Genomic DNA, 27,171 nt, shown 5'->3' on the forward strand with positions numbered 1-27,171 from the left:
AGCGGAACTGACGCTGTGACTGTCCAAGCAAGGCAGGAAGGAGCCTGATGCCTTGCACCTCGGTCTCGGGCCACTTCCTCTAGAAGCCCAGAGTCACTAAGAATGAAATCTAACTGTCCTAAGGCTGCCCGGATGCAGGGACCAGACAGGACACGGAGAAGCCCTGGGACCACAGGCGGAGAGAAAGAGACAGACACTGGGCGAGCCCCCGGCTGTTCGAGCCTCGGCAAGCGGGGCCGCCCCAGCCGGGGCCCCGTGCAGCACAGAGCAGACGTCGGCCGGCCAAGCCCTGAGCAAAGTCAGCGGCTGTCCTTGTTTGAGGAGCTCAGGTCGGGTATTAGCCGATCTGTCAGGGCTGCTCAGGCGTCAGTTCTAAGACCACACGACAGAGGATTGCTTTACTGTAGTTTCAGCAGAAAACTGCTAAAATGATTTGTGGAGGGGTGGGTGGTGAGGTGGCTCAGTCGGGTAAGCATCCGACTTTGACTCAAGTCATGATCTCACACTTCGTGAGTTCAAGCACCACGCAGGCTTGTGACAAAGCACCTGAAACCCGAGGCTAGCCGGTTCTACCTCATTAGGATTTCAGTAGCTGCTAATAAGGTTTCCTCTCTCTTTAACAGCAGAGAACTGCCCTCGGAGCAGCACAGGACACAGCAGAGAGGACAGAGCAGTGTAACAGAGTAAAACCGTGAAGAACAACACTAGCGGTCACGGCCACACGTCTGACTAGTTCACTGACTCCAGGACTCACCGCATCCATCCCGTCCCACAGCACTGAGACTCGGCTCATCAATTACTTAGTCACTCGATTTTACCCCTCACAGTCGTCTTTGCCGGATATTTGCAACGTGAAAATACCTATCATCTTTGGGAAACAATTTAGGCTTCCCACCAAACAGCAGCAAGAGCTTCACGCCCACTTAGCTGAAGGCTCTACCTTAGCTAGACATCAGCGAGACAACGGTATCTCCCAATAACCAGCAGCTACAGCGAAAGCTCTGTGTTGACTTCTTTCCATGCGCCCAGCTAAACAGAACATGTAGACTCATCCTGTTTCCTAGATCGGTCACCTTCGTCACTGATGCGTATCAGAATCACCTGGGGGAGGCTGCACAACACATGCACCTGGTGCCCGTCCCAGACCCACTGAACTGGACTCTCCGGGGTAAGAACCCCAGGGCATCTAGAAAGTTCCGGGAGACGTTCCTGCACACCTCCCCCACCCTGCCCCTGCAGTTCTCACCACCCCAGGCACACCGCTAACGGCTCCCTGCAGCTAAGAAGTACTTACTTGTTACGATCCCGGCCAGAGCAAACACAAACTGATTTTCATCAGAATCAAGCTCCTTGACATCCCCATCAAGTGACTTCACAAAACTCTCCATTGTTTGACCAGTGATGTTGAAAAACTTCAAAGCTTTATCCTGAAAGTTGGGAAATGTAAGTATCACTCCTTTGCCGACACCAGTACAAAACATTCGAAGAATGCGAGGGCGCGGAAGACAGACTCGTTTTAATGACGGAAGCAGTACTCAGAGGTCTGCTCCTTCAGCACGAGCTCCCACGACAGGACCAGAAAGAGGAAGGCTGGAATCTGCAGGAAACTCACCCTTCAGGCTGACAGAGTGAAATAAGGCACACGTGAGCGAACAGTTCAAATTCACACAGCGGTGGGGGCATCAGGGGGGTCCACCCAGCACACGCCAGGAAGAGCTAGAGGTGTGTTCTGTTTGCTCTAGGCACGAGACCACAGGCTTCAACCTTTGGACAACGGGTGTTCAAATACAATTGTAACAGCAACTTCAACTTGTCAAGAGATGAGGGCAGCGAGCAGGCCTGTGTGGCAGTTTAATAAATCTCTGGGACGTGGCGAAAGTGTCTCCCAGTCTACAGACCCTGAGGGCGCCCGGGGGCGCTGGGCTCTAAGGGACCGCTGAAAAGCCAAGGCGCTCACAGCCGGCACGAGGCAGCTTCATGGGCTGGTACAAATGTTCTCACACTGGGGTGTGGTGATGATCACACAACTCGGGAAATGACCTAAAACCACTGAACTATATGCTACATAAGTTACACCTCAATAAAGGTGAAAATACAGCCAATCTCTCCACCTCAAGTCACACATGATGTTCAGTTCTCGAAATCGTAAGTAATGTATTGCTGGGCTCCTACCAGACATCCCTGACTTGTCCTTCTGTTCAGGGCCACCCCACTCTCCTCCAGGGCACCCACAGCCTCCTTGGCCGCTCTGGTCCTCTGGCACCACGCCTGCTCGGGCCCCGAGCCCCCCAACCCCTTGCTCCTGCCCCATTCCAGGTGCTGCCGGAGCGGGAGCCGCCACAGGGCCCGAGGGCTGGTCTTCCTGCCCCACCTCCATGCCCGAGCCGCCTCCCATCTACCCTCCCCCACAGTCAGGACAGTCTCCCCAGAGTTTCCAGCCCAACGCTCTAGTCCTACCACCTGCCAGATAAAATCTATGACCTGGCATCTGAGGCCTTCCAAAATCACATTCCCCACTGCTTCCGGGGCCCCATGTCACCAAGACTTTCCCACACTACCTCTCCACTGCGTCAGCTGATCCAGCACAGGCCCCAAAACAAACCTCGGGCTCCTCACCCCGTGCTTCTGGTTAGGCTATTTCTCTCTCCTGAGCTCCCCATTTTCTGCCACTGCCACCTATTCAAGTTCATCAAAGCCTATTTCAAATCTTTCCTCCTCTGGGAAGTCTCTCGGGATGTGTGTGTGTGTGTGTGTGTGTGTGTGTGTGTGTGTGTGTGTATGTGATCACATGGGGAAACATATATAAAATCACTTTAAACTTTGTAAAATGCGGGGCACCTGGGTGGCTCAGTCAGTTAAGACTCCACTTCAACTCAGGTCACGATCTCAGGATTCGTGAGATCAAGCCTCATGTCAGGCTCTGTGCTGACAGCTCAGAGCCTGAAGGCTGCTTTGGATTCTGTCTCCCTCTCTCACTGCCCTCCCACTGCTCACTCTTGTCTCTCTCTCTCTCTCTCTCTCAAAAATAAACAAACATTAAGAAACACTAAAGAAAAATAAAAACTCTGTTAAGTGCATACAAATGCAAGTAACAACACTGAAGTGGCGCTATCGGCACAAACGCTATGGAGCCTGCGGAGACGGAGGACCTGATCCTATTGGCCTGACACCGCCCCAGAGCGGCAGCTGACACGGGGGCCCTGGATGCGGCTGTGCCAGCCCCTGACATGTGAACAACAGACGTGGATCTCACCGGCAGGTGCCCCGCCGGACACACTGTACCCTGTGTGTTCCTCTGTGTAAGCACAGATCCACGTGTGCAGGGGCCGAGGGGCCAGCTCACCCCGCCGAGGATGGCCTTGACCACGTCCTCGCTGCCGGAGACGCCCCACAGGAGCGTGCAGGCCACCGCGCCCATGGCCGTGCAGTACTCCGCCTGCTGCAGGAGCTGCTGCTTGGCTTCGTTCAGCTGCTGTCGGAGAGCGAGCTTCTCCTAAAATCAGAGCAACATCAGTGAAACGAAGAGCATTCAACCTTGAAGTATCTCTGTTGTGTTTCTCATTCAAAGATTGAAAAAAATGCACAAGGAATTACAGGAAACAGTCAGCAAATGAAAACTGGTCCTTAAACAGCTACAATCTATATATTTTTAAACTTGAGGGGGGAAATTGAAAAATAACACTCTGAAAGAAGGACATACTGCTGTATTAGAGTCTATAGAGACCATAAGACTCAACTTCATCTTCAAGTAAAATGAAACATGAGGTTAAAAAAAAATTTTTTTAATTTAAAAATTAAAAAAAAAAAGGGGGCACCTGGGTGGCTCAGTCGGTTAAGTATCTGACTTCGGCTCAGGTCATGATCTCATGGTTCGTGGGTTCGAGCCCCGCGTCGGGCTCTGTGCTGACAGCTAGCTCAGAGCCTGGAACCTGCTTCAGATTGTGTATCTCCCCCTCTCTCTCTCTGACCCTCCCCGCTCACGCTGTCTCTCTCTGTCTCTCAAAAATAAATAAAAAACATTTTAAAAAAATGAAACATGAGGTGCCTCAGGCTGCAAGGGGCCCTACGCAGAATGAACGACCACGGGGACACCCCGGTGAAGTAACCAGCGACATAGCAGCCCACAGAGCGCCGATCGGCCTGGAAGAGCCGCCACCGCCAGAGGGCTCCGTCCACGGGGGAGCCGCCACCTGACACAGCTGAGCCCAGCGAGGACAGATGCGCAAAGGAGGGCCTCCAGCCAGCCGAGTGCCAGTGGGACAGTGGGACAGAGGCCACAGGCAGCTTCTGAGTAACAGAGCTGGCGAGTGTCAGCCAGCGCTCCTCACAGTGAGCCGTCCCCTGACATTCCCTCTGACCACACAAACAGTCCTGAAGGTCCATTTCAAGTGGCTCTTGGGTAGTACAGGGCTTCCTGACCTCCTCAACCACCACCACTGGTTGCACTATTCGTGTTACCTGAAGTTGCCCCAAAAGGTGAGAGCATTTCCTTACTTAATAAGAGATAAACTTAAGAAATATGGAAACCTAGTTGAATACATTTATATCAAACCGTAATCAGGATAATAACTTTCAAAGTTAAAGTATTTTAGATGTTTTAGGTTTTTCTTTTAGAAAGGTGAGTGCAGGACAAATTAAGGCGGACAAAAAACAGAAGAAACAGGCCATAAATCAAATATTGTTGACTTCATAATTTGGCCTCGGGTGGCCATTCGCATCTACCGGGGATGATGAATTTCGTATGCAGAGTTTCATACAAATCCGCACAGACCTTCACACTCACTTAGAAGAAGGACGGTCCCTGAAGCTAGGACACACGTTAATGTCTTAGGTGATCACAGACGCGAGCTGCATCCGAGCAGTAGTCTGGACCCCCACACTCATTCTTCCGGTGTTGTTAGCTGAACCCGGTCACGTCACGGGGATGTGTGCACACCCACGTCCAGCGCGGGCTTTAGGACCTCTAGCCTTTCTCACCGTTGAAGCAATCTGCATCCCCATCAGTTTGGTTATGACGGTTCTTCAATAAGACCCCTCAGTAACTGCTGAGAATGACCAGACAAGATGGTCTTCATTACAGTCACAGTTTGGTGGCTGCAGGCAGATAGGTCGCAACACAGGGCTGCACGTAGAGTACAAGAGCAAAAGAAACTTAATGGAAGTAATTCCATTCACAGTAACATCAAAAGTAAGAAAATACTTAGGAATAAACTTAAGAAAAGCAGTTCAAGCAGTGCCTGGGTAGCTCAGTCAGTTAAGCATCTGCCTTCACCTCAGGTCAGATCTCACAGTCCAGGAGTTTGAGCTGACGTCAGGCTCTCTGCTGTGTGTGCAGAGCTCGCTTCAGATCCTCTATATCCTTCTCTCTGTGCCCCTCCCCTACTTGTGCACTCTCTTGCACGTGTGTGCTCTCTCTCTCTCAAAAATAAATAAAAACTTAAAATTAAAAAAAAAGACGTTCATCTAGTTCAAGCTACTCTACCCCACTTCAAGACCAATTTCAAAAAGACTAATTGAAAAAAGAAAAGAAGAAGAGTGGGGGAGGAAAAGAAAGAAAAGAAACACAGTTCAAGACCTGTACAGTAAAAACGACAAAGCATTACTTAGAAACAGTACAGAAGATCCAAACCAATGGAAAGATATACCGTGTTCATGAACTGGAAAACTCAAAGCTGGTAAAATGGTAAGTGCCCCAGACTGATCTGCAGATTCCACGGGGTCCCTATCAAAATTTCAGCAGGCTTGTTTGCACAAAATCAAAATCTGATTCTACAAGGCATATGGAAATGGGAAAAAAAAGTTTGGAAAAAAAAAACAATGTTAAAGAGGACCTAATACTGCCTGATTTCAAAAACAAAATACAAAAACTTACTAGAAAGCTACAGAAACCAAACCAGTGTGGTACTGGCGTAAGTACAGACATACAGATCAACGAAACATTAACATTTATGGCAACCGATTTTAACTGAAGTGCCAAGGCAATTCAATGGAAAAAGGAATCTCTGACAAATGACCACAAACAACTAGCCACATGCAAAGAAATGAAAATAATAACTCAAATCACAGACCTAACTGTAAAATTTCTAAAAAAACCTCTGTGGCCTTGAGTTAGGCAAATATTTCTTAGATGTGACAATAAAATCATAATCCATTAAAAATTATAAATTTAACTTCATCAAAATTTAAAACTTTTACTCTTCAAAAGACACTATTAAGAAAGTAAAAAGGCAAGCCATAGACTAAAAGAAATCATTTCTAAATCATACAGCAAGAAAAGGACTTGTGAGTAGAAAATATAAACTCTTGCAACACAAAACTAAACAACCCAATTAAAAATAGTCAAAAGATTGTATACCTGAAACTCATGTAACATTGTGGGTCAAATATGTTTCAATGACAAAAAAAAAAAATAATTTAAATAGGCAAAAGATGTGAATAGGTATTTAACCAAAGAAAATATATGAATGAATAAACACATGAAAAGATGCTAAACATGAGGATAATGCAAATTAAAACCACAATGAGATACTATAACCCATCACTAAAGTAGCTATAATTCAAAGGACCAATAATACCAAGTGTCCATAAGAATACAGAAAAAGTAGGACCTTCGCATACTGCTCGGTAGAATGTAGAATGGCACACTCATTGTGATCAACAGTTTGGCAGTTTCTCACAAAGTTAACCATTTACGTACCATATGACCCAGCAATTTCACTCCTAGGTATCCCCAAAAAGAGTAAAGCATATGTCCACTCAACCCCTTGTACATGAGTGTTTACAGCAGTATTACTCATGAGTCAAAAATTGGAAATAACTAAATGTCTATTAACTGGTGAATGAAGAAAATGTGGTGCCATAAAAAGAACAATTGACACATGCTGACATAATGAACTTCCAAAGTACTATACCATACAAGACTACATGTTGTATTATTTCACATCTACAAAATATTCATAAAGGCCAAATCTACAGAGAAGACAGAAAGCAGATCTGGGGTTGCCTAGGGCTGGAGCAAAGACTAACTACAAACATACATGTGACGGCAACATTCTAAAAACTGGACAAAATCCAGCACTCACATGTGATAAAAATTCTCAGCAAACCAGCAATGAAGGGAACTTCAACTTGATAAAAAAGCATCTACAAAACACTACAGCTCAAATCACACTTATGTTTATGATGGGAAGGCTACAAATGAATGAGGGCAGAGAGTCCATGGGAGGTGTCCATATTTTCCAGTTTTGCTGTGAACACTGGGATATTGCTCAACCACAAAGAAGAATCCAATCCTGCCATGCACAGTGAGTGACACACGCAGACGGAGCTAGAGAGCACATATGATGCCAGGCACAAGAAGTCAGAGAAAGACAAACACCTTATGATCTCACTCAGGTGTGGAATTTAAGAAACAAATGAGCATAGGGAAGGAAAATGAGAGAGGAGAGCCTAGAAACAGACTCTTAACTACAGAGAACTAACTGTCGGTCCCCAGAGGGGCCTGGGGGAGGGGCTGGGGAAACAGGTGACGGGGAACAAAGGGGGCACTTGTGACGAGCACCCAGTGTTGGATGGACGTGTGGAATCACTATGTACACCTGAAACTAATGCTACACCGCATGCTAACGGGAACTGAAATAAAAACTTTAAAAAAGGTCTATTTTTTTTAGATCATACTTAATGATGAAAGACTGCTTTTCCCCCAAGATCAGGAACAAGGCAAGACTGTCTGCTCTCCTCACTCTTATTCAGCATAGTGCCAGAAGTTCCCTACAGTGTAGTAACACGAAAGAAACAAAAAGTACACAGAGCAGAAGGAAGAAACAGAATGGTCCCTATTTGCCAATGACATAATTGTCTGTGTTTAAGAAAGGAAGGAAGGGAGAGAGAAAGAGAAAAAGAAACTTGGGGCACCTGGGTGGCTCAACTCGTCAACCATCCAACTTGAGTTCAGGTCAGGATCTCACAGCTCATGAGTTCAACCCCTGTACCAGGCTCTCTGTCATCGGCACAGAGCCTGCTTCAGATCCTCTGTCCCTCCCATCCCTCCGCCCACACACGCGCACACGCTGTCCTTCTCTCTTTCCCAAAAATAAACATTAAAAAAAACTCAGGGAATTTTTTTTTCACTCCTAGATGGGGCACCTGAGTGGCTCAGTTGCTTAAGCCTCCAACTCTTGATTTCGGCTCGGGTCATGATCTCACGGTTCCTGGGTTTGGGCCCCAAGCACTAACGACACAGAGCCTGCTGGGGATTCTCTCCCTCCTCCTCTGTTCCTCCCAGGCTTGTGTGTGAATTTTCTCTCTCAAAATAAATAAACATTTTTAAAATTAAAAAATTAGAGCACCCGGGTGGCTCAGTTGATTGAGCATCCTATTTCAGCTCAGGTCATGATCTCATGGTTCGTGAGTTCAAGTCCCGTGTCAGGCTTGCTGTGGTCAATGCTGAACTTGCTTCAGATCCTTTGTCCAACCCCCTTCCTTCCCTCCCCTACTCACACTCTCTCTTAAAAATAAACATTAAAAATAATAATAATAAATTAAAGTTAAAAAATAAATAAAACCCCTAGACCTCATAAGTGACTTCAGCCAGGTCACAAGTTACAAGATTAACACACACAAAGCCATGACATTTCTGTTTGTTAACAAGAACAAAATGAAAACTAAGATTTAAAACAAAATGTCATTGGGGCACCTGGGTGGCTCAGTCAGTTAAGCGTCTGACTTCAGCTTAGGTCATAATCTAACAGTGTGTGAGCTCAAGCCCCAAATCAGGCTCTGTGCTTCGAACCCTGTGTCTCTCCCTTTCTCTGCCCCTCCCCCGTGTGTTCTCTCCCCCTCCCCAAAAATACACATTTAAAAATAAATAAAAATAAAACACAACATCATTTAAAACTGTCCCACTGAAAATGAAATGCACCCTGGCCGCCGGTCCCATGCCTCCCGTGGCCAGTCTGCAGAGCACACCGAGTCAGCGCCCCAGGCCTGTGCCCGGCCCCTCCAGCGGTCTGCCCAGCTCAGCCCTGCAGTGCCTGGAGACCTCGGCAAGTGGTCCGGGACTCTGAGCCTGCAGGAAGTGGGCAAGTGGCTGACCTTCTGTGGAAGGTCAAATACATCGGGGCAGAGATCAAGGTGGACAAAGCGCTGACGCCCACCCAGGTGGAGGACTGGCCTAGCAGTATTGCCCGGGGTGGCCCTGGTCCAGGTAAACGCTGCGCCCAGGTCAGGACAGAGCCAGATGCTCGCAGCAGGAAGGACCCCGCATGCAGGGAACGGCACCGCCCTGGTGGTCAGCGTGAAGGGTGACGGCTGACCTCGGCAGTGGTGCCGTCCTCTCCGCTGACGTGGGATCCGGCCCCGCCAAGGCCGCCCCTCCACGTCTGGCTGGTTTACGAGCAGAATGGGCCGCTGAAGTGTGATAAGCCCATTCTCAGCAACCAATCTGGAGACGACTGTGGTCAATTCCAAGTGGCATCTGCCTGCAAAAGCACTGCGGGTCCCTGGCGGCCAGCACGTGCTAGCAGGCCGAACGGGATGACAGTGTGCCCGCCGCCATGAGCAGCTGTCTGGGAAGCGGAGGGAAGCCAGGAGACGAAGCGTGCTGGGGGTCCCGGGCAGCACGCTCACGTTCAGTGACGCGGGTAGACTGCTCCCCTTCCCCCTCCCCTTCTCACAGTGAAGCCTGGGCCATCACATAGTGGTTTCAGGTGACTTCTCCCCCTGCCTGTCCTTTATAACTCTACAGTGTCACAGCCTGATTTATGTTTTGATCAAATGGGAAGACCATTCTGGGGGATATTTTGGTACTAGGATGGGGTCATCAAATTGTTAACATAATAGCAACCCAGAACTTAAGAAAAATTTTTTTCAGGTAAAAAGAGCACGTCTACAGGAATCAAGCGGAGCATCAAAGAATCTTTAAGGATGATTTAAAAAAAACAGATTCATTGCCCCTGCCTCTGTGAGCCCAAGTCTGGAATTGTGCATAATGGCATCTTCTGGGTCACATGTTCATGACGGTGTCCCTCACCACGACAGCCAGGGGCTGGCATGTCCATTGACGCCCATGTGCTACACTCAGACTGGTTACTGGGGGTCCCCGGTTCCTTTACAGAGCAGGCTGGGAAACGCAAGAGGGGAGTCGTTCTGCAGTTAAGACGCAGGCACCTAGACGGCTGCGATGCTGCAGGACAGGCTGTCGGAAATCCCCTCTCTGTGCCTGTTACACTGGTCACTCTTTAGTGGAGTAAAAAAAAAAGCCAATCTGGAGTTTCAGAATGTTCTATTAATTCAGCTATGTCTTACAATTAGATAAAAATAAAAACATTGGAACCAAGAAAAAAAAAAGAAATGCTTAGGTAAAAAATCTAGCAAAATGTGTGTAGGACGTGCGTGCTGACGGAAGAGGTTAAAGACAATGTAAGTAAACGGAAAGATGCGCTTTGTTAACCGGCTGAAAGCTGCAACTCCGACCACAGCTCTCCCCAGGCGGGTCTGCGGGGACACGACACAGTTCTCATCCGAATCGCAGCAAAACGTTTTATAGACACAGATGATCTTACGATAAAATGTATTTGGAAAAGTACAGGACCTGTCTAGACAATTTTGGAAAAGGAAAACTCAACGGGAAGATCCACTCTACCCAATATGGGCGCTCACTGTGTCGCCACGGCTATCAAGACCGTGAGCTCCGGTGGAAAAACAGATCGATGGGCCGGAGTGGAAAAGCCAGAACAAACCAGCAAACACGCCACCTGATTGCTGGCAGAGCTGCAAGGCAGTTCCACAGAGGAAAGATCATCTCTTCCACAAAATACAGGAGCAACTGGACCAAAAAAAAGGAACCTCAACCAGAGTTCATATACGTTATACAAAACTTAACCCAAAACGGATTGTGAAGTTAATTGTAAACTATAAAAATATAAAACCACTAGGGAAAAAATTCCTTAGGACCAAGGGTTACAAGACAAGTTCTTACAACACTAAGAGCACAATCATGGAAGGAAAAACCAACACTCTAGACATCACCCAGACTGAACCCTTTTGCTCTATAAAGGTCCCCTGAAGGAGAAGAAGCGACACGCTCCAGGCTGGGAGAATCTATCTGCAAACCACATACCCAGTAACAGACTTTTATCCAGGGCGTGCCGAGAGCTCTTTACACTCAAAAGTGTAAGAAAAAAAAAATGTTTTTACACTCAAAAGTGTAAAAAAAATAAAAATTCCCATTAGAAAATGGGCAAAAGACAGGAGCAGGTGATTTCACAGAAGAGGATATACAAATGGCAAATAATCATGTTAGAAGATCTCAGCATTATTACCCACTCACAAAATGCAAATTAGAGCCATGACTCACCTACCAGAATGGCTACAATAAAACTAATGATAACACTAAATGCCAGTTAAGAGGTGGAAGAAATGAATCACTCACTCGTGGCCGGTGGGAATATAAAATGGGACAGCCACTCGGCAAAACAACTTGGCAATTTCTCTCAAAAGTAAACATGCATTAGCATATAACCCAGGGGCCGCACTCCTGGGTGTCTATACCAGAGAAGTGAGAACACACAATCACACAGAAACCTATGCACAGATGTCTACAGCACCGTGTTCTAGCTACAGGTTCTCCTAATAGTTAAAGACTGGAAACAACAACTCCTTTCAAGGGAGAACAGTCCAGTGCCCTCTAGCCACGCCATGGGACACTACGCAGTAACAAAAAGGAAGACTTCTGATCCAAGCAACAACTTGGATGAATCTGAATAGAAAAAGTCATTTTCATGACATCCCATTTTCATGACATTCTTGAAATAAAATGATAGAGATTTAAAATTTTTTTTTAACATTTATGTATTTTTGAGAGCAAGAGAGACAGAGCACAAGCAGAGGAGGGGCAGAGAGAGAGAGGGAGACACAGAAACTGAAGCAGGTTCCAGGCTCTGAGCTGTCAGCACAGAGCCCAATGCGGGGCTCAAACACAGGAACAGCAAGATCATGACCTGAGCTGAAGTCAGATGCCTAACCGACTGAGCCCCCAGGTGCCCCGAAAAGATAGAGATTAATGTGTGACAATGAGGTGTCAGGGCACAGGGTGGGTGTGGCCGGAGCAGGGCAGCATCTCTGTGGTGGTGGAGGAGCTCAGGGTCCTCACTGTGGTAGTGGGGGACGCACGAATCTACACGTGGGATAAAACGGCCCAGAACTGTGCATCTGTGCACAATACACACACACGTGGGGAAAAACGAACAAATCCAGGTAGAACCGGTGAATCCGGATAACCTGTGTGGGTTGCACCGGTGTCCGTTTCCCGGCTTTGACCTTATGCTGGAGGGACGCAGACGCCACGCTGGGACAAACTGGGCGGAGGTACAGGGACTCCCCTGGATTCGTCAGGCCTTCCTGCAAACCTGTAATTCTTCCTGAAAACTTTTAACCGAAACCAAACTGAATTGCAGTGAAAGCTGTAGAACTGCATGCGGTTACTAAACATCTTCACATTTCACTTTTGCAGCAGGTGGTCCATGTCATGTAAAACACATCTCAATAAAGTTGCTTTTAACAAAGGAACAATAATCAAAACCTGATACATTTACATATTTAAAGTGAATACTCATACCTACCAGGTATCAAGCATAAAACTTTCAGGATTCCTTCAAAACCCTCTGTAGTTCATTTCTGATTTTAGCTGAAATATACTATCAGTATATTTCCTGAAATAATACAATGCTTGCAACAGATTCTATTTATTATCACAAAAGCAGCAACTCTTTGCTAACTAATCAAAACCACATTATCACAAGAACCAGGCGGTCACGTGCAAGTCCGTGAACCATGAGAGGTGTGCGCACAGGCAAACACAAGGAGGACACGAAATCCTGGGCAAGCAGCCGGAACGCCCGCCAGCGCAGGCGGGCTCCCACAGCATCGAGGACAAGTTCACACGGCATGCGGGACGCCAGGGGCACATGAAAAGAGCTCTGCCGGCAGACACCAGACACGCACTTGATGCGGAGCCTCGCCTACCCTCAGGGCCAGCACAGCCCTGCGGACAGCCCCGCCCGGAGAGCCGGGCTCCCTCTTCTCCAGAGTTCAAAGGCTGCCACCGCCAGGAGGGCTCTCCCGGCCCCGCCCAAGTCCACTTCAAGGCCCAGCGGGACTCCCATTGATCTGACTCAACCGCCGCTGAGGAAACAGCTCGACCAGGCGGAGCCAAGCTGCCTCTGCCCGGCGGCCATTCGCCAGGGGGTCAGGGGCTGCTGCTCACCCATCGCTCTTCTTTATGACTTTGAGTCCTCGCTGTGTTTTCTCATGTTCGCCTACGCTTGGATCCAGTAACGGCTGTCTCCTCCTAATGACTTCTGCCCACGCTGTGGTCCCGTCTAGCGGTGCTCTAATGTGGGGTCTAGTCCCTGCACTCTTTCCTGGTTCCTCAACTCTAAAATAAGCTTCCAGCGTCCAGCCCATGATCTGTAGAGACCTGGACAGAGGCCGCAGAAGAGGCCACGGAAAAGGCAGCGCTCAGTTCTCTACAACAAAAAGAGATGTGGCCTTGTCAAGGCAAACACAAAGGGCTCCCATCTGTATTAAACCGGCAGGAAAGGGGAATGGTTTAATCTAAAACATGCCCACATTTTAACGGAGGTCTAAGTATCAGGGCAAGAGCACGCTGGTGACCTGACACCAGGTCACCAGGGCCGTTTAACCCTCCACACTGAGCGGCGCTTCGGCAGAATGGCTTATTTGTAACCACTGCATCTAAATGCCCACAAAACACGCATTTTCCCCGATGCTTATCAATTAAAAAAAAAAAAAAAGGAAGCTAAGACTCTGCCCAGTTAAGTTTCAGCTTAACAAGGGCATTTAGCAATTTAAGTACCGAACCAACAGGTACATTGCTAACTTTTACCAAATTCCTTCCGGTATGTTGGTCAACTTCTTTCACACCATGAAACTTTCAGGCCCAGACAAATTAGCCACACTGTCATCTTAGTTTATCATGATGTAAACCATGACAAAACTAACATTTTAACTTTTATTTTGTGACACTCAACTCAGTTTTGAGACCAAAACTCTTTCCCTGACCTTTACTACCTGCGCAATATTAAAGTCTACGCAAGACCCACCAGTTTTGGAAAATCACCCCTAGCAGCCTCACATTTGGAATCCCTTCGCCCGAGGAGGCAGCGGACCTGGGACCAGCTACCGGACACTGCTCCATGCTGCCGGCGTCTGCTGGGCCACGTGGGCCGGGAGAGGCCCCGCCGGCCGCCAGCAAACCCCAGGCCGAGCGGCCGCCGCCAGCGCTAGTGCGGCGCTGCTACTTATAAATCAAAACACACACCCTCCCAATGTTACCGTTTTATCCAAAGTGACAAAACAGTTTTGGCTTTACAGGAAAAAAAGGGAAGTAACTTGTTCCATAAAGTAAAAAGTAATTTTTCAGAAATCCTATTAGTCTTCTCAAATATTAAAATACATTTGTTATTTCTAAAATATCACTAAATGGGGGCACTGGGATGGCTTAGTTGGTTGAGCATCCGACTTCAGCTCAGGTCACGATCTCATGGTTCGTGGGTTCGAGCCCCCCATTGGGCTCTGTGCTGACAGCTCAGAGCCTGAAGCTGCTTCAGATTCTGTGTCTCCCTCTCTCTCTCTGCCCTTCCCCCACTAGCGCACACTCAAGTGCTCGCTCGCTCTCTCTCTCTCTCTCTCTCTCTCTCAAAAACTAAATAAACGTTAAAAAAGTCATTTAATTAATAAAATATCAGTAAATTATCCCTTAATTATAAATATTTCTAGGCAATACGTTTATCTCTGATTATAAATTATAGTGTGCATTTTCCCAAGAGTCTTACTACACTGTGACTTTTAATGTTTTGAAATGGACTTTTAAACATAAAAATTAACAGAAAGTGACTATTACAAGGCACCCAAGAAATAGTCTCCACATTAAATGATCATAAAAGCCAACATTTTACTATTTTCCAACCCATTTAGAATACATACATTTTAAAACACAACCTCTGGAGGCTTGAGGTCTAGAAAAGCTGCCGGCAACACCGCCTTGTGGCTGCGGCCCCATCCCGGCGGGCCGAGCGGGGTCTGCGGGCGCCCTACCTTCTTCTCCCTCGTGCCGTCAGCCTGCACAGCCTCTAGGCGCGCTTTAAAGTGCTCACAGTCCATTCTCAGGTGCTCTAATACTTGCTCTTTCCTTTCCAGGTCTAGAAGAAAGAGACATAATAATACTCAATGTTTCAAATCACCACTCTCTTCTAAGAACCCATTTTGCCCAATCTTCTTTCGGGAAGACCGGCACTGCTCGCTCAGGGGGGACGGTTCACACAACCAGCCTGAGACCAACACGCGAAAAGTGCTGCTCTGCGCCCCGTGGCAGAAAGCACTACTTCCGTTGTTGTTTTCGGTCTTATGCTTTTAAGACCTCGTTTTCCTGCCAGACTTGTACTCAGGCTTTAAGAAAGTGGGTTATTTAAAGGACTGAAGGCCGGGCTGAGAAGCCCGACCGTCCCGCGGCACAGACTTGCATCTGCGCCGTGACAAACAGAAGGCAGCTCAGCGAGGGGGCGCTGCCAGCCGGGGCTGGTTCACAAAGCTCGTGTCACCAGCCGGCAGTCTGACTCAGGGGGAACAGCCGCGGCGGCAGTCAGTGGAGGGTGGGAGCAACGTGGTCACACGAGGAAAGGCCACAGTGACAGCGTGGCCCCACGGCATTCTTCGTCTCAACCATGTTCGCTCAGAGGGTGACTCAAACAGCCAACACAAATCCCAAAGACCTCACGTTGCGTCTGAAATCAAAAGCATTGTCAACTTTGAATAAAAGATATTGATGACATTCATAAAGCAAAGAACTCTAGAACTTAAAGTGTTAAGGGTCTCGACCTCAGGGGCGAAGAAGTCATCCATTCTTGTGCTAACGAAAGCCGAGACCCGGTCGATGGCGCGCCTCCAGATGAAAGCTGCGGGGCGTGCGGACGGCGGTGCGCACCACAACCCCCAAAGGACCTGCTCAGACACAGGCTGCTGTGCCCCTTGTCAGGGTTTCCGATTCAGGAGGCCTGAGTGAGGCCTGAAAACCTACACTTCTAGCAAGTTCCCCGGTGAGGCTGATACTGCTGGTCTGGGAAGAGACAAGGAGGACTGCTCCCTGGGACCACAGCCTGGTCTCTGGTCACTAATGAAATGAAATCGACACGCGCCAGCTCGAGCAAATGAGGGAACCCAGAACCCAGCCAAAGGAGCGTGGGCGGGGGGCAGAGAAACGGAGGGTAGTGGGGGGCAGCAGCCGGGAAACTGGCACCTTCCCCCACCTGAGAGGGCGATGGCTCCGAGCACTCCCCCAGTGAAGTGCAGACTGGGGGGGGGGGGGGCTTCATAGCCCAAGGGTCTGACAAAGAGGGGACCACCAAGAACGGCGGGGGCATCCCAAAAGCTCTGGAGAAATGAACGGAGTCGGCGTTTGTCCAGGGACCCATTGCCCTAGAAGGGAGATCAGCACCTGAAGCTAAACATTCAGTTACAGATTATGAAGCTGGCCAGCAGAACTCCTCTTAAAACGTGTTTCTGAGAAACCATGTGAAGTAATGTGGGACTGTCCTCCTTAAGTCAGTTCTCTTTCCGCCTCTACGACGTGTCACGCCACGGCAGGGCTTTCCCCACAACTCTACTCTCTGCCCTACAGAACTGCGGCCACCCAAGAAATCAACTACCAGTCAAGTGCTTTATTATTTTTTTAATGTTTGTTTATTTTTGAGAGAGAGAGAGAGAGCATGAGTGGAGGGGGCAGCACAGAGAGGGAGACAATCGGAAGCAGCTCCAGGCTCCGAGCTGTCCGCACAGAGCCCGACACAGGGCGCAACCTCATGAACTGCGAGATCATGACCTGAGCTGAAGTTGGACGCTTAACATCTGAGCTACCCAGGCGCCCCTAAAGTGTTATGCTTTAAAAAACTACAAAGTTGCCTTTTGTAACAATGTTAAGTTAAAATATGTATTATTTACATTTATGAATGAATCATAAAGTGCATATGGTAAAAAGAAAAAAGAAAATCAAAAAAGGAACTAAAATAAAATTAGTAGTGGTACAAATTTTTTTTTTGCAGTTCACTTTTAAATTTTCTTGTATCATTAAGTGGTATATAACTCAAACATTGCAAAGAAGATAGAAAAGTACATCCTTACCAGCTTTCCTAGGTATAAAATATGGAAGAATCAATTCTAATCACCCAAAAGATTTTCGTGACAATAACTTCAAAATCTCTTGCTCCGCACGCCTGCGTACAACCTAACGACAGGCTGCTGTAACACAGGGCCAGGGTCAAAACCCTCTCTCTCCGGCAGGTGCCCCACAGAATTCAGAGTCAGCATCAGGACACCACAGCCACCCACCCTGCGCCGCCCCAGGGCCCGGAGGAAGAGGGTGCCTTCCTGCTGTGCGAGGCCGCCGCCTTGTGGCCAAATGGGAGCACTGCCATCACCGTCCCGCAAAACCCCCCCCTTGCGTTTTCTGCCGGGAGCGGGCGGGGGGGGGGGGGGGGGGGGGGGGCCAACAGTGCCTGCGCCCAGAACAGACCCCGCAAGGGCAGGGATTTTCATGTTTTGTTTTCTGATACATCCCAAATCCCTAGAACAGCACATGGAATTTTAAAAATATCTGTCACACAAATAAATTTCACTTCCCTACACATTCCTTCTGCTAATCCTTGAATAGAAAAAAACGCACAGCTACTTCGATCATATGTCTCCTTCTCATAATGAGAATATACCGTTTTGTGATTTTTTTTTTAATCCAGGGACAGAAAGAATATGGACAGTGAATGATCCATTATGTGAAATCAAGACAACATCTTACCCAGCCTCAATATTAGAATAGGAGAGGAGCAGTCACCCAGCCTAAGAGTGTCTTTCAACTGCTCATCTTTAGCATTCAAAATGAAGGAGAAATCTCCTCCATTTCACTGTTAACTAATGAAACAGTGGCCAGGACAGACTACCAATGTATGGACACAATCTACGTCACAGGCTACCTCAATGTCAATATGCCTTCTGAAAGTTACAATCCTTTCTGATAGTTCTAATAACATGAGAATTCCTGTATCTCTTCATGTATATATGTGTGTGTAACTTATTCATGGGAAGGGTACAGAGAACTATCACAGGCAGGAGACAGAGCTATAAATGAAAAGCAGCATTTCTAAAACACTGAGCAAAAAAATGTAAACCACACAAGAGATCAATTTCTCCTACCCTTTTTTATCACCAGGTATGCTTATAATAAGCAAACTATCCGTTGTTTTCTGTGTGTTAATATGAAAGTATTGTTTTTGATCAAAGTAGCTAAAAGGCTCAAATCCAAAATCAAAGCTTCTGAACAGCCCTTAACCTCCCCCTTCGCATCACTCTCCGACAGGTTTAGAAAAGAATTTCCTATCAGCCACTAATGGACTCCGTCTTTACTTTGGACTGAGATCTGGAGGGTCTCTAACAAGCACCACAACCTGGGCAGCTCACAACAAACACACCTTCTCTCCTGGTCCGGGAGCCACGCGTCCAAGACCACGGTGTCAGCAGGCACCCACAGGGGGACCTTCCTTGCCTCCTCCATCTTTCCGTGGCCCTGCAGTTCCAGAACCGCTATCCGCCTCCGCAGTCACTGGGCCTCCCCGGTCTCTTCCCTTCACACCAGCCTCCTCATGCACGTCTTCTCTGGGCCCCAATCTCCCCGTTTTGTAAGCACACCAGTCGTATTGGATCACCCTAAGGACCTCATTTTAACTTAATCAGCCTGCCAACAATGTGAGTTCAAAAAGTAAAAAAAGAAATTTTCAGAATCCGCTTTAAAAAACTCTTCAGTTAAAGAGATTAAGTGAATTTGAAATCTTTCTACCCACTCTAAGCCAGCAAAATAACACTTTAATTAGCTGTCAAATTTTTAAAACAAATCAAAGGGGGCTGGGGAAGAGAGCTGGAACCAGAACACGGAAGCAGCGTTTTTTCCTGCACTGCCAAAAACCCGCTCCCCAAACCACCCTTCCTGTTCTGACTTAAAGGCCACTGGAGTTCTCTCTCGTACGATGAAGAAAACGTGTGACTAACAGGCACCGGCTCTATCCTGGCACTGCCAATGCACTTGGCAGCACCTCGTGTCACTAACTTCAACACCTGTGTGGCGCCGCTCCCCGGGCCACCTGTGAATCCGGAAGGGAAGGGGCCGGACTTTAACCCTGTGTACACCCCTCAGTCACCCAGCGGTGCTTGACAAACACCAGGCAGAGAGTGCATCTCTACCGGAGCGACTCATCAACCACCATCACTGGAAGACTTGAAGATAAATGCCATCGCAAAACACTATCATCAATCTTGCTGAATCCAGACGAATTCTGCGAAAGCATCTCGCAGACCGCAGAGTGGCAAAACGTTTCATTTATTGGCGTACAGAGGGGTGATGGGAGGGATTCTTTCAAATGATGTATGTCTCTACCTTCTCCACCTCGGCTACTTTCCCATGTCCTCTGTCCAAACACCCGCTACAGTCTCTTTTCTTCTCTCCCAGTCCCCTGGGTGCTGGACCGTCCCCACGTGCCCTTCAGAGCCGTCTCCTCCATGCTCTGAGAAGCAAAGGTCAACATCCACAGCAACCAGGCTCCTGTTAGGCCAGGACGGTGGCAGGGCCAACAGGAGACACGCCAGGACACTCACTCCCCCGCGTCGTCGCTGCCTGTCTGCCAGTGGCAGCGTCCCCCCTCCCGGTGAGGCAGCCCCTGGCCTCTGGCAGCTCCTCTAGCTCCCCCAAACCCGGGCCACACCCGTGCCTCTGCATCAGGCTCCATGTTACCCGTTTTGTTCCTGCCAAGATATGGGGAAAGGACACTCTGAGATCATCTCATTTGGGTCACAGTAAACCTCTGGTCACATCAAATCACCTTTTTTATTTTACTTTTAAGTAATCTCTCCAGCCAACATGGGGCTCAAACTCCCAACCTGAGATGGAACGAACCAGGCTCCACCTGCTGAGCCCACTGCGCACCCCAATAACGCCCCCTGGCACTCACTCTTCCTTCCACCCCTTTCTCCGTGATTCTCTCTCTGGTTCAGATTCCGGTGGCCCGAGATAACCATTCTTCTCTGAGCTGTAATGGAGATTTTCCTCTTCTCATTAATACCAAACTCTTGGGAAATTAATCTCCGAACACCCATCGACACTTGAGAGACGACGTGGTACAAGTGGTCTCCAAGCCCCACTCCTAACCCAACGGTGCCCAAGGGACGCTTGCGGTCCGGTGATGTCGGTTCTTCCGTTTCACTGGGGTTTTCAAACATTTTATTTGGAAATAATTTCAAACTTCCAAATCATGTGCAATTAAAAAGCATATGAAGAATACCCACAGTCCCCTTCCCCACACTTATCTACCAGCAACATCTCCCATTCGCTCTTCTCCTGTCCGGTATGCAGACAGACATGCAGGCAGACACGCGTGCGCACAGTCAGCTGAGGCAAGGTGCGTCCATCGCGGCCCTTTATTCCTAAACGCTTCAGTGAGTGTGTCCCAGGAACAGGGATGTCCCAGACACCTACTCTATACAGCTGTCAACTTCAGAAAAATTAACATCAATACCTCTATCCAATCTGCCACCGACATTCAAGTTCCCTCAAATGACCCCAAACTGTCCTTTATAGCATTTCCTTCCTTCGAGGTAAAACCACCCGTCTAGTGTCGGGAATTGGCTTCATATGTTATTGTGTCTTCAGCCTCCTTTAATCCGGAACATCTCCACAGTCTGTCTTTACTGTGAGACGTTACAAAATGTTTTTAACAATTTAAAAATCACAGCCACATATATGGAAGGACTTACATTTCCAGCTATGATGGTGAGGGAGCAGATCAATCTTCTCACCAAGAACAATAAGAAAAGCAGAACTTAAAAAAAAATGGACTCCCTTGAAAGTATGTGAGAGCTACAGAGTCACACCGGCCTTTAGGCTAGGACCCGCTGACCTGAGGTACAGGACCCCAGCCCCCACTTCGTTCTCCCCAAAGACCTTGGCATAGGCCAGAGCGGCACAGGGAAGGAGCAGCAAACTGGGCAGAGAGGTCCTCGGCGGCACAGAGCTGTCAGACAGCCGAGGCTCAGGGTGAGCCGTGGCCCCAGGGGAGACGGACGCACAGAAAAATGGGCTGATGTCAGAGCCGTCTGTGTCCTCCAGGCACTCAGCAGTGTCAGGGCAGGACACGGAGGCTGAAGAGGCAAGCCACGGCGGGGGGTGTACCACTTGCTGGAGAAAAATATCATCACCAAAAGTCTCTATAAGTTTCACTTTAAAAACTCCATTAATCAATAAAAAAAAAAAATTACCAAGATTACCAAAAGGGAAAATAGACAATACAAGCAGATCAACAGGTTATCCAGATATTAGAATTATCAGACTCAGGGGCACCTGGTGGCTCAGTTGGTTAAGAATCCAACTTTGGCTCCAGGCATGATCTCACAGCTCATGAGTTCGAGCCCCACATCAGGCTCTGTGCTGACAGCCTCAGAGCCTGGAACCTGCTTTGGATTCTAGGTCTTCCTCTCTCTCTGCCCCTCCCTAACTCACACTCTGTCTCTCTTTTTCTCTCAAAAATAGATTTAGAAAAATTAAAAATGAAATAAAATAATCAGATTCAGACTTTAAAATAACTGTGATTAACATTACAGGGGAAAAAAGGGCAAAAAGAGAATGTTATCAAGGAGCTACACCCGGAGGACGTCACACCCAGAGGACATCACACACGGAGGACGACCTGTAGGTCTGAGGGGTTCTCTGTAGGACAACGAAGACTGAAACAGGCTGAATGTGACATTGGGAAAACTGGACAGCGACATGCAGATGAATGAGATGGGACCACTTTCTTATACCACACACAAAAATAAATTCAAAATGGATGAAAGACCTAAATGTGAGACATGAAATCATCAAAATCCTAGAGAACCTCTGACCTCAGCTGCAGCAACTTCTTATTAGACACGTCTCCAGAAATTAAAAAAAAAAATTGAACTATTGGGACTTCATCAAGAGAAGAAGCTTCTGCACAGTAAAGGAAACAATAAAACTAAAAGGCAATTGACAGAATAGGAGAAGATATTTGCAAATGGCATATTGGATAAAGGATTAGTAACCGAAGTCTTTCAGAACTTATCAAACTCAACACCCAAAGAATGAATAATCCAGACAAGAAATGGACAAAAGATATAAATAGACACTTTTCCAAGGAGGACATCCAGATGGATGACACATGAAAAGATGCTCATCATCACTCATCATCTGGGAAATACAAATCAAAACCACAACGAGATACCACCTCACGCCTGTCGGAATCGCTAAAACTAACAACTCAGGCAACAACAGATGCCGGCGAGGACGTGGAGAAACAGGAACCCTCTTGTACTGCTGGCGGGAATGCAAACTGGTGCAGCCACTCTGGAAAACAGTACGGAGGTTCCTCCAAGAACTAAAAATAGAGCTACCCTATGACCCAGCAACTGCACTACTAGGTATTTATCCAAAGGATCCAGGAGTGCAGATTCAAAGAGGGCACGTGCTCCCCGATGTTTATAGCAGCGCTATCGACAACAGCCAAAGTATGGAAAGAGCCCAAATGTCCACTGATGGATGAACGGATAAAGATGTGGTTTATACATACAATGGAGTATTACTCGGCAATCAAAAAGAATGAAATCTTGCCATTTGCAACAACATGGATGGAACTAGAGGGTATTATGCTAAGTTGGCCAGAGAAAGATAAATATCACATGATTTCACCAATATGTGGAATTTAAGACACAAAACAGATTAACATAAGGGAAGGGAAGCAAAAATAAGATAAAAACAGAGAGAGACAAACAAACCCTAAAAGACTCTTACTACAGAGAACAAACTGAGAGCTGCTGGAGGGGAGGTAGGTGGGGGAATGGGCTAAATGAGCATGGGGCATTAAGGAGGACACTTACTGGGATGAGCAGGGCGTGGTAAGTGTAAGTGAGGAATCACTGAATTCTACTCCTGGAACCATTATTACACTATATGTTAACGAACTTGGAGTAAAGAAAAGAGGCTGAGAGACTTTTCACTGTCTCTCTCCAAGTGAACCAGTGCCAATCAAGAAAGGCAAGGAATTATTAGACTTTCTGATGTAATTATGAAACAAAGGTATCTGACCCTGATTTCAAGCTTCAAGATCAGTTTAACTAGCTGAAAAGCATCCTGAGGTTGCACAGCAACGTGTTTAAAATCTTGACCATTCTGTGATTCATGTCGAAGTCCACTCTGATCCTCCCTTTCTCTCAGCACCAAGGGGCCTACAGCAGCATAGTCCCTGAGATAGCAAGCAAGTTAGACAGAAGAGCATGCGGAGACAGGGTGAGCAGTAACATCAGGACCAAATATTCAGGCACAGAGAACAAAACAGGAGGCAAAAACAGGGGCTCTGCCCTCCCACAGACCTGTACCGGTAAGATGTGAATAAAACTTTATCTGAAGGAAAAGAATGCTGTGTAAGAACATCTAACAGAACGAGCAGAAAGACAGATCTTACCTAGACAGATGAGGAAGTGAATCTGAACCTGAGGCTAAGTCCAATAATACAAAGTCTTTCAAGCCATGGTCCAGTTTTGTTTACATTTTCAGGTGGTAGTGCTTTCTTGGAAAAGGGGGGTTTTTTTCTTTATCCTAAAAGCAAGAAGTCATTGAAGACATAAGCAGGGGAATGACATAAGTAAACAACGATTAACAACTACACAGGCTGCAGGGTACAGAACAGACTGGAAAGTGACAATAAGTGGGCGCTGCCAGGAGGCAGAGCTTCAGGCAAAACAACAGTGGCCTGCGCTGGTGGTGGCGGTGGCAGTGAAGGCAGACTAGTGAATTCAGGACGCAACCATGAGCCGGAACGTACGGGACTTAATGGGAAGAGAGGAGGGGGAGGGGAGGGAGGCGGAGAGTAAGGAGGCTCCCAGATTGCTAGGTAGATGGTGTTGCACAGGGGAGACTGTATGGGGTGGGGTAGGAGGCTGGGTGTCACCAGTCTGAGGTCAGAGGCAGCCATCTGTCCTGCAGGGTGTTAGGCTGGGCTCACAGACATACAACGTCAGCTGCCAAGTTAGCAGAAAAGAGCACACTGCAATGTCGTAACAGCCCCTTTCAGTGACCACGCATTTCCTATTCATAAAAAGCTTGTTTTGTAAAATCCCAGACTATCAGAAATTCTGCTGTTTGGAATCCTACCAGTAAAAAGCAAACACCCCACTGTACCCTGCAGGATCAAAGTCACTGGGACACAGAGCTGCAGCCCGGATTTCCAGCCACCTGCAAAGCTTCCAGTAAGGCACTTCAGACACAGTGTTCTCCAGCTGCCTGCAACAACAAGGCCCTGGCCCACCGGAGTCGGATACGGCGATGGCCCCACAGGCAGCCCTATTTTGCTTGGAGACCATCAAAACATGTGGGCGTCTGGGGGCCTCGGTCGGGTAAGCTTTCAACTTTGGCTCAGGTCATGATCTCACTGCTTGTGAGTATGAGCCCACGTGGGGCTCTGTGCTGACAACTTGGAGCCTGGAGCTGCTTCTGATTGTGTCTCCCTCTCTCTCTGCCCCTGCCCTGTTCAGGCTAACTCTCCAAAATGAGTAAGTGTAAACAAGTTTTCTTTTTGTTTTAAACAAACAACAACCAAAAAACATGGTTCACGGTGCACTTCACCTGAACTCCACCCTTCCCCAAATGTCTCCTCAACGCCAGCCTATTGTTGGCAAGATGCCCTCAGTTCCTCTGCTGTGTGGTCTCCCCCTTCCGGTTTCGGGTCCCTCCTGATGGCTGCAGGCTGGCTGCTTATAGGACAAACGGTGAGAATCTGAAACCATGGTGAACCGAGCAAGAAGAAACGCCAGGGAGGAGTCGGATGCAGGCCCGCCAGCCTGGAGGTCTGGGCCCAAGCTCGGACCAGAGGTCAGCCCGGAGCGCCGGCATGGAGACCGGAACTGAAGCTGTGTGTGCGCACGGAAAAGCCTCGGAGCAGGGGAGGCTCGGGCACAGCAGCCGGGGCAGGATGGCCCGAGAGCAGGAAAGGAAGCCGCAGGGCCTGAGGAAGGCAGGGGCTGCAAGGCAAGGGCTCCTGAGACCTAACTGTGGCCAAGTCACCACAGATTCGACTGCGGCCCTCGCGCCTGCGCAGACCGCAACCAGCGGCTGTGTCTCTGAAGCTGACTCCCGCTGACCAATTAGCGAGCTGCCGCTCCCCAAGATAAAAGCAAGCGCGGACTGAGCGGCACAGAGGGTCCCCGGATGAGCTCGGGGCCAGGGGCCAGAAGCCAGTGACCGGAGCACACGCGGCAGGGTCCCAGTGGGACACAGAGGCCCGGGCGTTGAGTCACGGAAATGACTCCTTACGGAGGGGAAGCCTGGCTGCTGAGGCCCCAGATCCTGGCACCGCCCACCGGAAGAAGGAATGGGAGCAACACCGGAAGAAGGAATGGGAGCCCAGCGGGGACGAGGAAGGTCTGCGGAACCCTGAGGCGGAGCAAACACCCGGCCGCTCCCTCCACCGCCCTCCGCGCGGCCTGGGGGCTCCGTGGGGGCTCCACGGAGGGAACAGGCGGGGCAGGGAACTCCACGCAAACGGACCGGCTGCGCCCTCCACCGGGCACGCGCGTGCAAGCCAGACGCCTTCCGTGTGCACCAGGAACACACCCCGGTCTCCACGCATTAACTCCACGCCGCGCACCCGCGGGGCAAGACCCCCAATTTACACAAACACTGAACTTTTAAAGTAGCGCGTGTCAACTACAAGAGCAGCAAACGCGGACGCCAAGGACGCGGCGGGGAAGAAAGAGAGGCTGGTGACATACTCCAGAAAAGCTGGCAACCCTTCTTCCAACACAAACCTGGGTGTCTGTCTGGGGCGCTCACATGAGGGCACCTCTGTCCCTCAGGTCTTATCTGCCTCTCCCAAGTGTAATTACACGGACCGTAGCAGCAGCCTAAGGCTGCCTCCGGTTGTTTACCAACTCCAAATGCTGGAACAGACAGGTGTCACCCTCCACGGCTGCTAACGAGAACACTCACTTTTTTCTACAATCTTTAGCTTCTGGAAGCTTTCCAGCACTTCCCCATTTAGTATTCTGGGCAAGAAGTCCCGGATTTGCATTACTTCCGTTGTCAGCCGTTCCAGGTCCTTCTTTCTGACTTTGACGAATTCGTCTTTAGCTCCCAAGTGCTGAAAGGCCAAGCAGATTTCAAGATCGTTAACGTTTCCCTTCGGAGGGCCAAGACCTGCAGCCCAAGGCGGCCTCCTTCCTTAGCGGGTGGTTCCGAAGGCAGGTCTTTGCCCACCCTGCCCTCGGCTCGGCGGGGTGCACGGGGCTGGAGCAAGGGGGGCCAGTTTTCGACCTTAAGCGGCACGCGAGGCCCGAGGCCCTCCTCGCGAAAGCCAAAAGCCATAGGACAGGCCGGCTGGCACCCCGCTCCCCGGCGGCTGCCCGGGAGGAACAGGAAGGTCACTGCACTCCTGCTGGGGGCACCCGGCCCGTGGGAGAGGGGGCTCGTCTCACTTGGCATCCCCAACCCCTCAAGGTTGTCCAGGTCACAAGCCGAGGCACAGGAAGGCTGGGTGACGGCCTCACGGTAACGCCTTTGAGGGGACAGAACCGCGCCCCGAACCCGCGTCTCTCCCGCATCACGCGCGCAGTGGAGGCGACGGCGCGGCGGCCTGTGGCCCACGTTCTCCCTGAACTTTGCATTTAATCTTAGAAGGCGCGTTAGGGCCTTGCGAGGAGGTTCGGACCGCACGTGCCGCCGTCGCGCCCACCGCCCCGGGGCGCGGGGGTCCCCACCACACACATACCCCCCCCCCCCGCCCAGTCACGCTGCCCGACGCTGCCCGGCGGACGAGGCCCAGGGCGGCCCGAAGAGCACTGGGGCAAGCCCCAGCAGGCCGCCGCGCGACGCGGGAATGCGAATGGTGGCAGCCCGGTCCCCTCACGGACCCGGCAGGCCTCCTCAGTCCCGCCTGCTTCGCCCATGGCTGCGCGGCCTCGGCTCCGTGCGCCTGCGCGGCGGGGCGCCCTCTGACGCCTCACGCCAGAAAGAGCGGGAACGTATCCGCGGGGAAGGGGGGGGGGGGGGGG

General features: G+C 49.2%; 1 protein-coding gene and 1 long non-coding RNA gene across 4 annotated transcripts in view; one reads left to right on the top strand and one right to left on the bottom strand.

The window, feature by feature from the left end:
• HSF2BP (heat shock transcription factor 2 binding protein) overlaps window positions 1-27,105 on the bottom strand; it is a 62,974-nt gene extending 35,869 nt beyond the window's left edge. For all 3 annotated transcript variants that reach the window (XM_029938843.1, XM_029938844.1, XM_029938845.1), the window contains exons 1-5: window positions 27,031-27,105; window positions 26,111-26,261; window positions 15,118-15,221; window positions 3,344-3,493; window positions 1,295-1,427 (exon numbers count right to left, since the gene is read on the bottom strand). In XM_029938843.1, the coding sequence (XP_029794703.1) occupies window positions 1,295-1,427; window positions 3,344-3,493; window positions 15,118-15,221; window positions 26,111-26,261; window positions 27,031-27,066 (574 nt within the window). In that variant the 5' untranslated portion in view covers window positions 27,067-27,105. The remainder of the gene's footprint in view (window positions 1-1,294; window positions 1,428-3,343; window positions 3,494-15,117; window positions 15,222-26,110; window positions 26,262-27,030) is intronic.
• On the top strand, window positions 1,100-1,873 carry LOC115291400. Its single transcript, XR_003908427.1, has 2 exons — window positions 1,100-1,644; window positions 1,743-1,873. It is a non-coding gene; the product is annotated as an uncharacterized LOC115291400 (long non-coding RNA).
• Window positions 27,106-27,171: the final 66 nt, after the last annotated feature.

The sequence above is a fragment of the Suricata suricatta genome, chromosome 5 (assembly GCF_006229205.1).
Source record: "Suricata suricatta isolate VVHF042 chromosome 5, meerkat_22Aug2017_6uvM2_HiC, whole genome shotgun sequence".
In the NCBI taxonomy this organism is placed as follows: Eukaryota; Metazoa; Chordata; class Mammalia; order Carnivora; family Herpestidae; genus Suricata; species Suricata suricatta.